Source organism: Apostichopus japonicus, chromosome 19 (assembly GCF_037975245.1).
Source record: "Apostichopus japonicus isolate 1M-3 chromosome 19, ASM3797524v1, whole genome shotgun sequence".
Classification (NCBI taxonomy): domain Eukaryota; kingdom Metazoa; phylum Echinodermata; class Holothuroidea; order Aspidochirotida; family Stichopodidae; genus Apostichopus; species Apostichopus japonicus.
In genome coordinates this window covers 18,775,906-18,793,140 of record NC_092579.1, presented here as the reverse complement: position 1 = coordinate 18,793,140, position 17,235 = coordinate 18,775,906, and the positions used below count along the sequence as shown (strand labels likewise).

Sequence of the window (17,235 nt, the reverse complement as noted above, 5' to 3'; positions counted from 1 at the left end):
CATGGTGGCTTAGTGCCTTGTGCATTTGACTCGTAACACACAGGTTGTGAGTCTGAGTCCCACAGGTGGCATATTCAATACGTTGAATCCTTGTGCAAGACACTTTTAATACTCCATTTGCTTCAGTCCACCCATCTCTAAAATGGGCGCTAGCTTTGGCTAGGGGCTAGTAAGCAAGGGATTGACGGATTGGGGGAGTGTTTGACTCTGATTTTACTTGCATCATGGAAACCAGGTTTAAGCACTAGTTACCTTATGAGCCATCTGGCACAGAAGAAAACCTACCTACCTTCTCACTATGGGTAACCTACCCACCAAGTACTGTATAAGCTCAATTGAAGTTTACCTCATTAAGATATATATTGTTTACAAGGTTTCTATGTTTGACCTCTGTTAACCTCCATATAAAACAATATGGGTCATATAAACACTCGAAAGAATACACATACTAATATATGAGCTCAATTGAAGTGTGTCTTGTCAAGATAAGGTGTTTACAAGGTTGTCAGTGTTTGACATCTGTTGACCTTTGAGAAAAACAATAGGGACCATGTACTCACTATGAATAATCTACATAACAAGCATGAATTTAATTGAAATTTGTCTCAAATTACGATGATTAAAGGTTAACAGTTTTTTACCTCAGATGAACGTTGACCTCAACCAACAGCAATAGGGACCATGTACTCACAAAAAGGTATTCTACCTACCTAGTATGAGCTCAACTGAAGATTGCTTTAAGTATAGTTATTATGTTTACAAGTGGCATCACATGCATGTCAGGTGCGGCGGAACGGGAAAATTATTGGGGGGGCTAATGTGTGGAGACTATCTAAGCGAAGCGCCACCATCGGTTGGCGCGGAGTGTACAAGAAAATTTTGGGTTTTTCAAACCCCCAGATGGCAGGAAACGGCACTACCCGAGTGTTTTAAGCTGCGAATAACTAGCCCTAAAATATGGGTCTGAAGCCTGCACTTTCTCAGACTGCACGTAAAAATCTGTAAAAACATTGTTATTTGTATATATTCGATGGTGTTTTAAGAGAGTAGCTATTACTCATTGGCCTAAGACGAAGTTGTGTTGAGCTTACCAGTACTCACACTCACTGCTTCCACTTTTCACTTGGCGTGAAGACACGGTTGGAGTGACAATGTGGTCTATAGCCAGGGGACAGGCCGAGGGTCCCCCCAGCATTTACTAAAATTATTACACCTATATAGTATACGTGTGCATCGGACAGATCGACAAGTATGCATTGAAAAATGAGCAGATGCACGTTTCGGAGCCTTGGTAAATATTGGGGGGGCTTATCATGCATTTGCCCCCTCAACTTTTTCATTGGGGGTCCGAGGCCCCCCAAGCCCCCCTCCCCCGTTCCAGCCGCCACTGATGCATGTCACTTACATATACACATATACATCCATACACACAAGCATGACTGCATAGACCTGTTTCTTTTCCTTCTGCTCAAGTCATAGTTGTAGTCACACTAGCAAATACTCAGTTAAGTACGGTACTGTATCTTAAATTGATGCTGAAGAATTGGTCATATGATGCTAAGATCAACTAGAGATAGCTATATGGTGCTAACCACCATAGCTAGAGAAGAGCAGATTGGGATTTTTCAATACCTGTTTGCCAAAAAAGATTACACTTAAGTAAAACTACTACCAGTGGCAATTCAATTACCTCTTGGGTTCATGCCTAATTCTGCAACAGATATCATTCATAGCATTTATAATTTTTTTTGTTCCAGTTGATCCATATGAGGAGGACTGTGAAAGTGATATGGAATCTGATACAGAGTCTTGGGAAAACCGATTGAAGAGATTACATAAATCATTCACTACAGGTAGGATATTTTAACAATCTATTGATTCATTGCCGAAGGCCGAATTAATCTATGCGATGGTGATTGCGTGTGTGTGTGTATGTGTTTGTGTATTCATGTATAAGTATGTGTGGGTGCAGGGGGTAGGAAGCTTCCAAAAAGTGGGGGGGGCACAACATCAGAGGGGCACTTTCTCATTCCACAATCACCACTTGTTATGCTATAAACAGATACACCCCGGCCAAATCACTTAAATATACTGTATATGATGTGTTAGTATGTTATCAATACAATTTTGGTGCATTTTTTTTTTAAATTAACAAAGGCTTAAGATATCCAAAAGACAGTTCTTCATCAAAGGGGCACATTTTATTGCCAGTAGGGCACATTTGCTATTTTGAAAAATAGTTGGGAGGCACATGCCCGCAAGCTTCTATCCCCCTGTATGCGTGCATGTATATGGTCATTTTCACAATCAGTGGTTAAACTTTTGTACACTCAGGGCCAAAATTTCAAACACCATATTGAAATTTTTACTAACATCACATGTTAAAGGGTTCAAATTTTTGTATCTTCAACATTTTGGAGCTTAAACATATACATTTATGGGAGTAATTTTTCAGTGACTGTATGACTCTAGGAAACTTTAAGCAAAAAGAAATATTTTTAAGCAACCATATTTTACAGTGTTAAAACAGTACTCTGATCAAGTAAACTTTAAAATGCTTACTGTAAATCATTATATGTTACTAAAAAATGAAAAGAATTTGGCAGAAAGTTTATAATACTATTGCAGATATTTCCATGTTAACTAAAAATTCATTGGAAATCAAGGATTGTTTTTCTTAATTTTAACTTAAAACTATTTAAAAAACAGATAAGGCCAAGTCAAACACCCTAAATAATGTCTCCTCACAGAGGGCTAATATCCAATCCAAGTTGCCCAGAGCTCATTCTTTGCATCATAACTATACATGTCTTACTAGTTTAGTATTGAAAACAAAAAATAAATGTTTTAATTGTGACCAAATTTGACCTTGAAATGCCAAAATAGCCCAAAATGTTGGTAAAATGTGATGTTTGAGGGCGCTGTTCACAGGCATCGTTGGGCATGTGACCCTGAAAATGCAGTTTATTGGTAGTCCTTATGCTAGTGTACCACCCTCTTAATTATTAAGCACCTTTATGCTAATGCTAAGAAGTTGTCATTTGAATTACTCGAATCGGCTTGTGCAGGCATTTTCATACATATGAACTATGTGATTTTCGCAATTTTCGAGTCGTGAATGTGAGTAGATAACACAAAATACACAACTTTTTGACTTGAGTTTTTAAAAATAGTCAATACACTCCTGAAAAATGGTATTTAAAGAAAAATTCAAATTTACCCACAGCCCCAAATTGGACCCCCAATTAGGGCCAGAAGTGAGATTTCTTAAACTTAAGGGCGCTGTTCGTAAAAGGTACGACCGGCTCAACATTTTTTGGGCACTTTTCCCGTACAACTACCACTGTACAAGGATTCTATGCAAATTAAAACTCAAACATGCCATTGCTTGTGAATATAGAGCACACTCAAAGTAGGGCCAGAAAAGGCCCCTATCTCATTTTTTGCCATTTTAATTACTTGTTACCAAAAAATTGAGACTGTAAAATTTCCTCAAAATTAGCTAAATTTGAAAGCTGGTCACATGTCTTCCATAATATTTGCAATATCAGACATAAAATACTTTACATTTATGCAAAAGATGCCTCCAAACGTGACATAAATTTAGGGCTCTCAAAATGCAATCTGGATTTGGTTGCTAGGTGTGGCCATATCCTAGCAACCAAAAGTTTTTCAAAAGTTTTTTTGCCCAATTTCATCCTTTGAGACATGTGGCAAGACACCATATCAATTTCAGGCGATTCAGAGAGGGTCGACGTGGAATCGACCCAAAAATCTGTTGATTTGGCATGGATTGACCCAATTAATAAAGGACCTTTTAAAAGATATTATCATACTGGTTGCTACACCTCTACAGAATTACTGTAATATGAGTTTTAGCCAAGGAAGATGTTTATTGGATTTAGTAGAGATAAAATTTCCAACTAACCTGTTTCGGAGGGGACAAGGTGTTTCGGAGGTGATGCATGTTAACAGAAAGTTAAGAATCTCCCAGAAATTAAAACGACTGGTCATGTTGTCACAAATTTTACTCAAATATTACGTTAGCTGGTGAGGTATATTTTAATAAGTTCAAAATGGCTATACTATTGTTTACTTAAATCTTGGGCTGAAGAATGCTTTGTTTCGGAGGTGACGGAAAAGTTAACAGAAAAGTTAACATTAAATTTGAAATTTACACAATTCTTTTAGGGCCCAGATATTAGACACATTAGTTATTGTAATAATGCAACCTTACTTAACAAAATTTACACCGCTTAATTAGAACTTAGTTGCAGTCAAACTTAGGTACCAATTGTTAACGGAAAACGTCACCTCCGAACGACAAAATCTAGCAACCGGTCCTTGGAGAAGGAAAAGAAGGAAACCTGGGGAACACAATTGCATTTTAGTTTGGACACCTGTTGATAATATCAACCAAATAAGAACTGGAAAATACCTTCCACCAAAAAGTACAGGCTCTGACAAAAACAGTGTAGTTGAAAGTGTAGGGCTGAACTAGCATATTTTAAGCATATTTAAGGCCACCAAATCCACCTGTAGAAACCGAGAAAGTTTTTAAGCTACCCAAGGTAGACTTCACTTAGGATGGTTAAATGGCAAAAAATCTAAGAATTCTGGTATTTGGTCACTGAGTTACAAAGCAATAAGTACCAATATTGAAAGTTACACCACTGATTGTGAAAATGACCATATATGTATGTGAAAATGTGCTAGAAAAGTGGTAATCCATGACCAATCATTTGCACTTAAGTTCTCGCTTTGGCCACCATATGGCATGAGACACTTAAATGTCCTATTTAACTGACAAGAAATGTCTTCAATGAACTTGGGAGGAAAAAACATATGACCTTTAACCAGGCTCCCTCTATAAATAAGACATGATAAATTACTATATTCTGTATGTTAACTGTTAAGAGTTGATCTGAATGTCAGAGAAAATTTGTGTCTGCTTGGAGATGTGCTAGTTCTCCTGTTTCCTCCTATCCTCTGTTGCTAAAACTGGAGACGTAATTAAAGCTAGTTGAAATTTAATTCATGTACAAACATCCTGAATTATGAATCTCCATTGTTGTCTTAGTCAAGACTCCTTCCTCTGGGAGATTCAAGCGAAACAGATCCTAAGACAAGGAAGTATTCTTTTCTAGCAGATTATCCTACTTGATTTCTACTAACACTACACTTATGACATGACATTTCCAAACATGCTTTGGCTATTGTGTTAACCTTCACGTAATGCTAGTTGCAAGGTGTCTCGTGTTTGATAAACAAGGCCAGCAGGTGTGTTAAAGTTTATTTAGCTGTAGAGAGTGCTAGTATACTAGTGATAAAGGTGACTGTTTCCTAGTTGCTTTAACTTTTTGTTTTACTTTGTCTGAGTTATTTAGGTTCCCAGTGCTTCAGTGCATGTTCCATTCTGTTAGGCAATGTTAGGTGGGAATACTATTTTATAGATTGCAAGGAAGTTTAAACCTCAGAATTTATTGATACTTTTTTAAAGGAAGCTAGGTTTATCTGCAACCTGAATTTATTATACCTTGGCAATTCTTTACTGATATGTTTTTAGATTCGCTTTGTTTTAATATACCTGTAAAAATATCAGTCTCATAAACATGCGTGGGTGTGAAGTATTAAAGAGGTATGAAGGGAGTTTATATAAGTTACAAGTGTGTGTGTGAATATTAAAGCATTAAATACTGATATTAATAGTCGTCAGTGTTTCCCCTACACATACCAAAACATCAATGAAACCACAAGTATATTGTTTCAACCCACGAAGCATATAAACTCACTGAGACATTTATTTATCTAATTGAACACTCACCCACCCTCTGAGTATTATGTAGAGAGGCTCAGAGCCTTCCGGGAAGTACTTTCAACAATTTTGAAATTTTTTAGCGTGTTAAGCATTTGGCCACTCACTATTGAAGAACTGTGGACAATGGTTAATTTATAGTACATTTAAATAATACCAAGAATGGGAGATATGAGTTAATCCTATTGTGTTGGCTTATTTCAATCTCTTATTCTGCTTAGGCTTAGGTGAAGTTAGCAAGTATTCGGTCTGGGGTGGGTGAAGGGTAGACCATTCTTATGCACTGAAGTCATGTGACAAGTGCACTCAATCAGGTGACAAATGCACTCAGTCAGGTGATATGTGCACTCAATCAGGTGACTAGTGCACTGTCAGGTGACAGTGAGCACATGTCATTTGATAAGTGGAATCTTCCAGCTGAACTAACATTAGATCAGAGAAGCGTGCTCCTACAGTGGTCTGACTTCATTGTGTCTAGTCAGGCTCCTATGACAGTTAGGTTCAGTTATATTTTTTGTTGTCCAAAGTTGTTGTTTTAACAGAATGTTGTTGATGTTGAGTAACTTACAGCAGAGATGTTTGTGTCTACAGCCTAGCAACAACAAGGACGTGCCCCTGGAGGATGAAGCCTGGTACCACGGCGCCCTGCCGGGACAGGAGACGGAGGAGCTGCTGAAACAGGAGGGAGACTTTATTGTCAGATTCAAGAGTGACGCCTCCGGCCAGTACGTGCTCTCCTGCAGGTCCGCTGATAAACAGAGGCACTTCCCGATCGTAAAACAAGACGATAGTATGGTCAGTCAATTGCAAGTTTTTAAACCTGCAGAGCGTTAACCCATCTATGACAGCATATCAATCTTGGGACTTATTGCTGATAGCTATTATTACAATAGTGTTTTTTTTCTTTTAAATAATAGCAAGCATGTAAGAACACCATGTAAAATACACATTTTGGTGTTACAATCAACCCTTTTTAATTACGGTCGCCATGGTCGCATTGGAGAATTGGAGAATTTCTGGAAAAATTAATGCTAGTCGCCAGCCCTATGATACTTCGCCGATCAGTTTTTGCAACTGAAAATTTCACCAATGCTTTACAAAAAACTGAAATGTACTTACTGACTAAACGCACGTTGCTATAAAATTAATATTGAAAGGATTTCCCGTTCCAAATTCCGTGGAGGGAGAAAGAGAGATATATGGAGGGGACATTCAAAGAGAATATCTGAGATTGTTATGAACTGTTCCCTTGAATATAAATAAATAACCACGGAAAATTTTAGTAGTTTTGCGTGTCTGGCGATAAAAAATCCGAAGTTGAGGATTCAAAATACTGACGACTTTTTAAATTTAAATTGTCACAAAACTGATGAAATTTTTAAAATGACAAGTTAGAGTAGCTATATTATGTGATAAAATGAAAAGAATTTAATCTGTCGTACAATCTTTAAAAAAAAATGAAGTTTAACTTAGGGAAGCCTCGAAAATCTAACCGCCGGTTCCGGGCCGGTGGAAATCTCGCACCCCTTGCTCATTATGCATGTGCATATTGGTCCCATGGTTGAATGCACACAAGCTGGTTGCCAGCCGGAGTAATGAGCACAGCGTCCTGACAACACAAGGCTGGTTATTCTTCACAAACAATGAGCAAACTTGGCCAAGTGACCGGATTAACTTTTGCAGTTTTGACAGTCAATAGAGCGGTAGTTTATGTTGCAAAGTGACTTATACACTAAAATCCGCCACTACCAAATGTCCGAGATTCAGAACTTTATATAATTCTTGCAAATCTTCCACGTTATCAAACCTCACAAATAAAATTTCTTGGGTCTCTTATGAACAATTGTGAAACTCCGCTACTCGAAAGTTCGATAAAAGCAGCCTTTACCTGGGCCTATACATTATGAGCCTTGTTCAACGAGTGGTACGTAGCTATGAATTAAAAACTGAATCAGCCATTGCATTAAATATACGGCCCCAAGAACTTCAGAAAACCCATATTGACAAATCAGAATTTAAGCAAAAGGATAGTTAAGCTATGCCACATATGTATGTTAAAGAGAGAACATCGACCGTAACGTTGATCTCTGAAGCTAACTGCGACACAAATTCAACGAATAAACAGATGGTTTAGGCTTGATTTTCCCATTGACTTAGTGTGTTAGGCTGCCATGTGGTTAGAGATATAAGTTACTATTCGGTGAAAATTTTAATGCAAGCTAATTTGCGATACAGTTTCAGTTTATTTCTCCACATTGTATTGCATTGTTTCAAGCAGAGAACCTTCAAGCTGCTGTATAGCTCAACCCCAGTATGATAATGACATGTGTAGGCTACTCGACAAAATTTTTTAGCAACGTAATGGTAATACACCGATGGGGTCAAGGGGTGGAACCCCCTTGCGTGGGGTCCAGGGGGCAAAGGCCCCGGAAAATTTTAGTATTTTTGCGTGTCTGGCGATAAAAAAATTCGCAGTTGAGGATTTAAATACTGACAACTTTTTGAATTTAAATTGTCACGAAACTGATGAAAATTTGAAAATGACAAGTGAGAGTTGCTATATTATGTGATAAAATGAAAAGAGATTTAACTGTCTTACAAACTTTAAAAAGTTAAACTTACAAAACTGTTGATATTATGAATCAAACTACGTTCGGCAAAGCCCCGTTTCGAGACTGCCTAACAATGAACAGCGTGTACTATTTGTTCATCAGTTTACAACTGCAGTGTTTACCCCTACTTAAATATCACTGTAGGCTACTGTACATATGCTGCGAACTTTCCCAGGTACAGTACCTTGCCAAACAACCCCCCTGTCTAACACCTGTTTGTTAACATTTTTGGCACGTTTCCAAAAAACTTTTCATGGAGTAAACTATTTAGGCTCCACTCTAGAATAAATTAGGTCAGTCAATAAAGGATCGGTAAAGTTATGCGAAATTTTATCTTAGATGTTCAAGAAAAGTAGGTAAATATCCCCGTAACATAAAGGTAAGTAAAACACACCTCAAGCCAACCGACTCCTCCGCATGAACAAAACATTCTATTCCCCATGATACACGAGGCACAGTCTATATCATACAGACATAGCACGATATCAAGGCCCCAATAGCTACAGTATGGCTATCTTTATGGAAATAAACCTTTTAATCCCATGTTTTAGGCCACTTGGCATGATTAACTAAATGCTAAATATTGTTTCCATGTTCTTGTAGAAAACGTCAACTTCGCAAAATACAATTAGTTGTGTTTTTGTAGTTACGTGAGATCCGTAACCGACGAAGTGGTTAGGCTATTTACTATACACAATCAATTTTTCCTTTTTTTTTGGTGGAAATTCTAGGATATACTTTCTTTTCCCCCTGCTTGACACCAAATGTTGTCTTATGGTTAATTCATAATTGGTTGAACTAGAGCTTTGTTTACATGGCATTAGTTGCATTTAGCACGATATGCCAGTTTCGCGTGAATTTTTCGAAAGTATTTTGCTGGATCTTTCGTAAAATTTGAAAGGTGTACCAACTTACTGTTCGTACACATTTGGTAATTTCTCTACTGATTTTCAGAGTTTTTTCCTCTATGCAGTCAATGTTGTAAAGGACGGGTTTTTTTACGAAGTTCAAAAGTCAGTAAAATGAAGTTGATAAACTTTATTTCTTTTCAACTTTCTTAACCATGGAATGCTAGAATAACATTTACACATAAAATGGAAAAAGGATAATCACTTTTTTTTTCCACATTTTATTTCAAATTTCTTTCGCAAGAAATTATCGTCATATGTTCAATCCTTAAAAAGTATCGTCTTGAAAAAAATTTGGCGATAATAATAATTTTCAATATATCGCCCAACCCTATTAAAGGTACTATAATTTATAAAAGACGGTTTTCTTCAGGTGGTAAGGAAAAGGGGTGTTTCGGTGAAATGAATCTCTTTGTATAGTAGTGTAGTCAGTACTGACAGTAGTGCTACTCAATGTTGAGCCTAGGCCTAGTGTTTTTTGTACAAATATTTAGCATATATCAAAGTGGCGATCACATTTTCATTCTGGGCGACCAGAATTTGAGAAAAATAAAGATCTAGTCGCCACAGGATTTTCCTCCTGGCGACTTCATTCACTGGGGAATTAAAAGGGTTGGTTACAATACCATCATATGTATGCAGTGGTGGGGCTAGGGGTCCTCAAAGGTCCCCCCTCCACACATCTGGGTTCTCCCTTCACCATCCTCCCTCACATTACGTGATGACAATGTATAAAATTGAAATGGCATACTGTGTGTGTTTGATACATGATATCATTAAGCCTGACTTTTCTCCTCCACACATTTTTCTGAATGTTCTGGTTTTTTACAGAATCGATTGGAAGGAGGGAGTTTTGGGTCAATCCAGGAACTGGTGAACCATCACATGTCAACTCAAACACCGGTGACGAAAGCGTCCAACGCGATGATCAGAAATCCAATAAGTAAGGTCAAGGACGAGCACGACCTTCGACACGAGGACATCCTGCTGGACACCAAATTAGGACAGGTGAGTTTCATGAAAGACACAACGATTCAATCTTTTAAAGGGTGTGAAGACTCGCGCAAAAAGAGAAACGTCTAATGCCAGTAATCTGACCTAGTTTCGAATGAGGTGTAACAGAAGTGTTACACACCACCATCGATCCCAGAAAATACACACACAGCTTGCTACCTTCGGTAATTAGTCACTAGTGTACAGTCAGTACATACAGCTGCGGTCAATACCCACAGCACAGTATACAAACGATACAGCGATGGACATCTCAGTTTCAGCTAAAGATAACAAGGTATCAAGTTTCACTACTGTCTACATTTTGTTGCGACACGAACAAAACGTCACTTGCAAGCAACAGAGAGTTAAATTTTTTCAGATGGCCGCATGCGGTTTGGGGCGAGTCTTTATTGCCTTTAATGGTATTGGAAAGTTAATTGGTAGATGAGGTATTTCACTGACATTTACCCACTTTGTACCAGTGACCCCGAAACCTTGTATTTTTTTTTGGCCAATTTACTTGTATTTGAATCTAACAGGGATGACCCTGTGTACACAACATGTGTCATGTTGTTTACTCCAGTCTATTCCTATCAACACAGTATGTGTGCGTAGTAATGTTGAGTTAGTTGGGGAGATTCGTACTGTTGGTACAGCTAACATAAGATGTTACCCTGCAGCTGTAGGCAATGAGAAATGACTGTTTTATGGTTGATTAAGCCACTGGTTGCCTCTCATGTGACATATATTGTGAGCTCTCATGTGACATATCACATGACCTCGCATGTGACATCTCTTTGTCTATACTACTGCTGCATTCTTTATGTAAGGTGAAAAGAAAAAGAAAAAAAGGAGTGATTTTTTGTATGAATATTTTGTTAAAACTGTGTTAGGTTGTAACTCTTCTCTATTGCACCCTTAGTGAAATGAAATATTAAAAAAATGAAATGGGGGGGTGGGGGTGGGGGTGAGGGGTTTGTTGACTGCATTGTTCTTTTAGTTTCATAAGCATCCTTTTTCTTGTGTACATGCAGGGACATTTCGGTAACGTCCAAAGCAACATTTAAGAATAAACCTGTCGCCGTCAAGACGTGCAAGGCTACGGTGGACGCAGCAACGAGAAGGAAGTTCCTCTCAGAGGCCTACATCCTCAAGAATTACAACCATCCTAACATCGTCAAACTTATCGGCGTGGCAACAGACAGACATCCAATCTACATCGTCATGGAGCTTGTACAAGGTCAAAACCAGAAAAAAAATGGATTTGACATCAGTCCTTTTTTTCCGTGACAGCTATCAAATTAGTTAGATTAGGGGGCAAATTTGGCCTTTGATTTATTAGGGAATATGGTACACCGTAAACATCTCATTGTATATGGATACCCTGCCACTCTGGTTAGTTGTATGGAGAAGTATTTTCTGGTCGCAAACAACGTGAAATTTTATTGAAGAGAAAAATATTTTTACACTGCTTGTTGAATAGCCCAACTCAAGATCTTTTCCCCTAAGTAGAGATGTATTGGTTGATTGAATGTAACCTATTTTGACCAACTTATAAATATTATAAATATACTTACATTATCCATATATATCCATATATTATAAATATCCTAATAAATATCTTTCTAAATAAACTGTGTGACATTTTCAAGTAATTGAAGTTTTGTATGGTGGATTTCTGGCCACACATTCAGAGAATAGTGCAGTTAAATATAAGATCATTCATTAGTTTTGGCTTACTTTTACACTTCTGTGCAACATGTACAATGAATAGAGAAACTCCATTTGCATACGGTTAGGCTTGTATCATAATTGACACACACAAAACAGACTTAACAATAATAGATTTATGAGATGAAATCAGTAAATTTTTGAAAAGATTGACTTTACTGACTGATGTTTGCTTCTCTGTCACCTTTGCAGAAGGAGATCTTTGAAGTTGCTTCGAGATGACAGTAAGACCTTGAGTGTCCCAGAGAGGATCAAGATGAGTGAAGATGCAGCATCAGGGATGGCTTACTTGGAGAGCAAAAGTTGTACTCACAGGTAAACTAAAAATTTGTCCTCGGATTTATAAACGTGTGTGTGTGTGTGTGTATGTGTGCGTGCACTTGTTTGTATTCTGACCAAGGACTTGAACAAAAGAATTCCAGGTCCTCGGTTGCGATTTCTAAAGAATCACCACGTCCTCGGAAGAATTCTATTGTATGGGGTATTGTTAAGGTTAGGGTACGTGGATTTGAACAATGGAAAATACAATGGGGTCCTCAGTCTAAATGTAATACAAACATGTGTGTGTGTATGTACATGTTTGTTTAGGAAAAAACAAGAAGAACTCAGATAAGTCATCAGACTTATATCTATTTAAAGCTTTGTGTGATATCTGCTTTCAAAGGGAAAGTGTCAAAAATTCTTGTTACTTAACCAAATAAGGAGAATGGGACATAACCACTCCTTTTAGAAATTAGACATTTTGCTCTTGATGGTGGTAAATATAGAATGCTGCTAGTAAATTGAAGTGGAAAGTAACTTTCTGTTAACAGATAGAACCTCACCACCATCATGCACCCCCTCCCCTCCACACCTCACACCATCGATCTCCTATCCATCTACACGAATGTTAGAAAAAAACACTCTGTGGAACTGAAATGATGTTAACATTATAGAAAATGTGTCAACGTTAACTAAGGAATGAAACCTTTAGGTAGGGAGAATTTTTTTGGGAGGGGCCCAATAACGTGAGATGCCAAATGCTCTGTATATTACAGCAGATCGATTAGATTGATATATGGTCACTGCTTTTTATTCATGGTCATGTTCCCACAGTATACCTCTGTTAAACTCTGTTATCTAATATGTAGTTTGGGCAATGTTTTTACTCACTGACAGAGACCTGGCAGCGAGGAATTGTTTGGTCGGCACAAAGAATATTCTGAAGATCAGCGATTTTGGAATGTCGAGAGAAGAAGAGGAATATCAGATCCACAGCAACAACATGAGACAGATACCAATCAACTGGATGGCCCCTGAGGCCATGAACTATGGTAAAGGTTGTGTATGCATATGTCCAGGCGCTTAGCCAAGGGGGCGCCAAGGGGGTGATTGCCTCCCCCGCCCCCTTGAGCATATTTTTTTTTGTATATTTTTATGATATCCCTAGTAATTTCAAAATAGAAAATGCTTAGATGCAACTTACAAGGCCTGGGAAGTGCCATTTCCAGCGATCTGGGAGGCATTTTCGGCCAAAATTTTCTTGTACACTCTGCGCCAACTCTTGATGGCGCTACTCTAAGATAGTTTACAGAGCCATGTATTTGGCTCTGATAGGTTTGCTTACAGGTTTGCCCTTGGCAAATTCCTGGCTACGCGCCTGAGTATGGCAAAGAAGTGGTAAAAGCAGTTACGGTGGGTCTGTTTCAAAACCTGCGTTTTCAAAACCTTAGAGAGTGTTGTGGACGATTGGCTAAGGCGTCGGACTTGTGATCCAAGGATTGCTGGTTCGACTCCTGCCTAGTCCATTACCTTGTGTCCTTGGGCAAGATGCTTTATCTCAATTGCCTCTCTCCACCCAGGGGTTAAATGGGTACCTGTGAGGTAACTTGTCATTGGGCGCAGTATATAACTGCAGCCGCCTAGAGGGATTGTCTCTGGGACAGGTTATCGTTGACCAGGGGTAACATATCTTCTGTAAAGCGCTTTGAGACCTATTGCTGGTACAAGCGCTATAAAAGTGAAATATTCTGTGGGTCTGTTTTAAAACCTGCGTGTTCAAAACCTTAGAGAGTGTTGTGGACAATTGGCTAAGGCGTCGGACTTGTGATCCAAGGATTGCTGGTTCGACTCCTGCCTAGTCCATTACCTTGTGTCCTTGGGCAAGATGCTTTATCTCAATTGCCTCTCTCGACCCAGGGGTTAAATGGGTACCTGTGAGGTAACTTGTCATTGGGCGCAGTATATAACTGCAGCCGCCTAGAGGGATTGTCTCTGGGACAGGTTATCGTTGACCAGGGGTAACATATCTTCTGTAAAGTGCTTTGAGACCTATTGCTGGTACAAGCGCTATAAAAGTGAAATATTCTGTGGGTCTGTTTTAAAACCTGCGTGTTCAAAACCTTAGAGAGTGTTGTGGACAATTGGCTAAGGCGTCGGACTTGTGATCCAAGGATTGCTGGTTCGACTCCTGCCTAGTCCATTACCTTGTGTCCTTGGGCAAGATGCTTTATCTCAATTGCCTCTCTCCACCCAGGGGTTAAATGGGTACCTGTGAGGTAACTTGTCATTAGGCGCAGTATATAACTGCAGCTGCCTAGAGGGATTGTCTCTGGGACAGGTTATCGTTGACCAGGGGTAACATATCTTCTGTAAAGCGCTTTGAGACCTATTGCTGGTACAAGCGCTATAAAAGTGAAATATTCTGTGGGTCTGTTTTAAAACCTGCATGTTCAAAACCTTAGAGAGTGTTGTGGACAATTGGCTAAGGCGTCGGACTTGTGATCCAAGGATTGCTGGTTCGACTCCTGCCTAGTCCATACCTTGTGTCCTTGGGCAAGATGCTTTATCTCAATTGCCTCTCTCCACCCAGGGGTTAAATGGGTACCTGTGAGGTAACTTGTCATTGGGCGCAGTATATAACTGCAGCCGCCTAGAGGGATTGTCTCTGGGACAGGTTATCGTTGACCAGGGGTAACATATCTTCTGTAAAGCGCTTTGAGACCTATTGCTGGTAAAAGCGCTATAAAAGTGAAATATTCTGTGGGTCTGTTTTAAAACCTGCGTGTTCAAAACCTTAGAGAGTGTTGTGGACAATTGGCTAAGGCGTCGGACTTGTGATCCAAGGATTGCTGGTTCGACTCCTGCCTAGTCCATTACCTTGTGTCCTTGGGCAAGATGCTTTATCTCAATTGCCTCTCTCCACCCAGGGGTTAAATGGGTACCTGTGAGGTAACTTGTCATTGGGCGCAGTATATAACTGCAGCCGCCTAGAGGGGTTGTCTCTGGGACAGGTTATCGTTGACCAGGGGTAACATATCTTCTGTAAAGTGCTTTTAAACCTATTGATGGTACAAGCGCTATAAAAGTGAAATATTCTGTGGGTCTGTTTTAAAACCTGCGTGTTCAAAACCTTAGAGAGTGTTGTGGACAATTGGCTAAGGCGTCGGACTTGTGATCCAAGGATTGCTGGTTCGACTCCTGCCTAGTCCATTACCTTGTGTCCTTGGGCAAGATGCTTTATCTCAATTGCCTCTCTCCACCCAGGGGTTAAATGGGTACCTGTGAGGTAACTTGTCATTGGGCGCAGTATATAACTGCAGCCGCCTAGAGGGATTGTCTCTGGGACAGGTTATCGTTGACCAGGGGTAACATATCTTCTGTAAAGCGCTTTGAGACCTATTGCTGGTAAAAGCGCTATAAAAGTGAAATATTCTGTGGGTCTGTTTTAAAACCTGCGTGTTCAAAACCTTAGAGAGTGTTGTGGACAATTGGCTAAGGCGTCGGACTTGTGATCCAAGGATTGCTGGTTCGACTCCTGCCTAGTCCATTACCTTGTGTCCTTGGGCAAGATGCTTTATCTCAATTGCCTCTCTCGACCCAGGGGTTAAATGGGTACCTGTGAGGTAACTTGTCATTGGGCGCAGTATATAACTGCAGCCGCCTAGAGGGATTGTCTCTGGGACAGGTTATCGTTGACCAGGGGTAACATATCTTCTGTAAAGCGCTTTGAGACCTATTGCTGGTAAAAGCGCTATAAAAGTGAAATATTCTGTGGGTCTGTTTTAAAACCTGCGTGTTCAAAACCTTAGAGAGTGTTGTGGACAATTGGCTAAGGCGTTGGACTTGTGATCCAAGGATTGCTGGTTCGACTCCTGCCTAGTCCATTACCTTGTGTCCTTGGGCAAAATGCTTTATCTCAATTGCCTCTCTCCACCCAGGGGTTAAATGGGTACCTGTGAGGTAACTTGTCATTGGGCGCAGTATATAACTGCAGCCGCCTAGAGGGATTGTCTCTGGGACAGGTTATCGTTGACCAGGGGTAACATATCTTCTGTAAAGCGCTTTGAGACCTATTGCTAGTAAAAGCGCTATAAAAGTGAAATATTCTGTGGGTCTGTTTTAAAACCTGCGTGTTCAAAACCTTAGAGAGTGTTGTGGACAATTGGCTAAGGCGTCGGACTTGTGATCCAAGGATTGCTGGTTCGACTCCTGCCTAGTCCATTACCTTGTGTCCTTGGGCAAGATGCTTTATCTCAATTGCCTCTCTCCACCCAGGGGTTAAATGGGTACCTGTGAGGTAACTTGTCATTGGGCGCAGTATATAACTGCAGCCGCCTAGAGGGATTGTCTCTGGGACAGGTTATCGTTGACCAGGGGTAACATATCTTCTGTAAAGCGCTTTGAGACCTATTGCTGGTAAAAGCGCTATAAAAGTGAAATATTCTGTGGGTCTGTTTTAAAACCTGCGTGTTCAAAACCTTAGAGAGTGTTGTGGACAATTGGCTAAGGCGTCAGACTTGTGATCCAAGGATTGCTGGTTCGACTCCTGCCTAGTCCATTACCTTGTGTCCTTGGGCAAGATGCTTTATCTCAATTGCCTCTCTCGACCCAGGGGTTAAATGGGTACCTGTGAGGTAACTTGTCATTGGGCGCAGTATATAACTGCAGCCGCCTAGAGGGATTGTCTCTGGGACAGGTTATCGTTGACCAGGGGTAACATATCTTTTGTGAAGCGCTTTGAGACCTATTGCTGGTATAAGCGCTATATATAAGTGAAATATTATTATTACTTTTTTTTAATTTTATTTTTAATTTTTTAATTTATTTTTTATTTTTTGGTCATAATAATTAATATTAGGGGCAATATAACATCATCATCAAATGATGGCATGTTTTTTTTTAAGCAAGAGGAATT

General features: G+C 39.5%; 2 protein-coding genes across 5 annotated transcripts in view; both read left to right on the top strand.

Moving 5' to 3' along the window:
* The window catches only part of LOC139959925 (tyrosine-protein kinase Fer-like), a 39,215-nt gene that overhangs the window by 9,244 nt on the left and 12,736 nt on the right, over nt 1-17,235 (top strand). For 3 of the 4 annotated variants that reach the window (XR_011790255.1, XM_071957863.1, XM_071957862.1), the window contains 6 exons: nt 1,758-1,853; nt 6,407-6,610; nt 10,167-10,343; nt 11,363-11,568; nt 12,252-12,374; nt 13,218-13,372. Coding sequence is in view for 3 of the 4 variants with exons in the window: in XM_071957863.1 (XP_071813964.1) it covers nt 12,316-12,374; nt 13,218-13,372 (214 nt within the window). In the remaining variant the exon portion in view is untranslated. Of the gene's footprint in view, nt 1-1,757; nt 1,854-5,204; nt 5,333-6,406; nt 6,611-10,166; nt 10,344-11,362; nt 11,569-12,251; nt 12,375-13,217; nt 13,373-17,235 lie in introns of those variants that run through there. The other variant, XM_071957864.1, reaches the window with a different exon arrangement.
* Nucleotides 6,359-12,281, top strand: LOC139959808 (tyrosine-protein kinase Fer-like). Its single transcript, XM_071957683.1, has 5 exons — nt 6,359-6,610; nt 10,167-10,343; nt 10,773-10,777; nt 11,363-11,561; nt 12,252-12,281. The coding sequence occupies exons 1-5, from the start codon at nt 6,359-6,361 to the stop codon at nt 12,279-12,281; spliced, it is 663 nt and encodes a 220-aa protein (XP_071813784.1).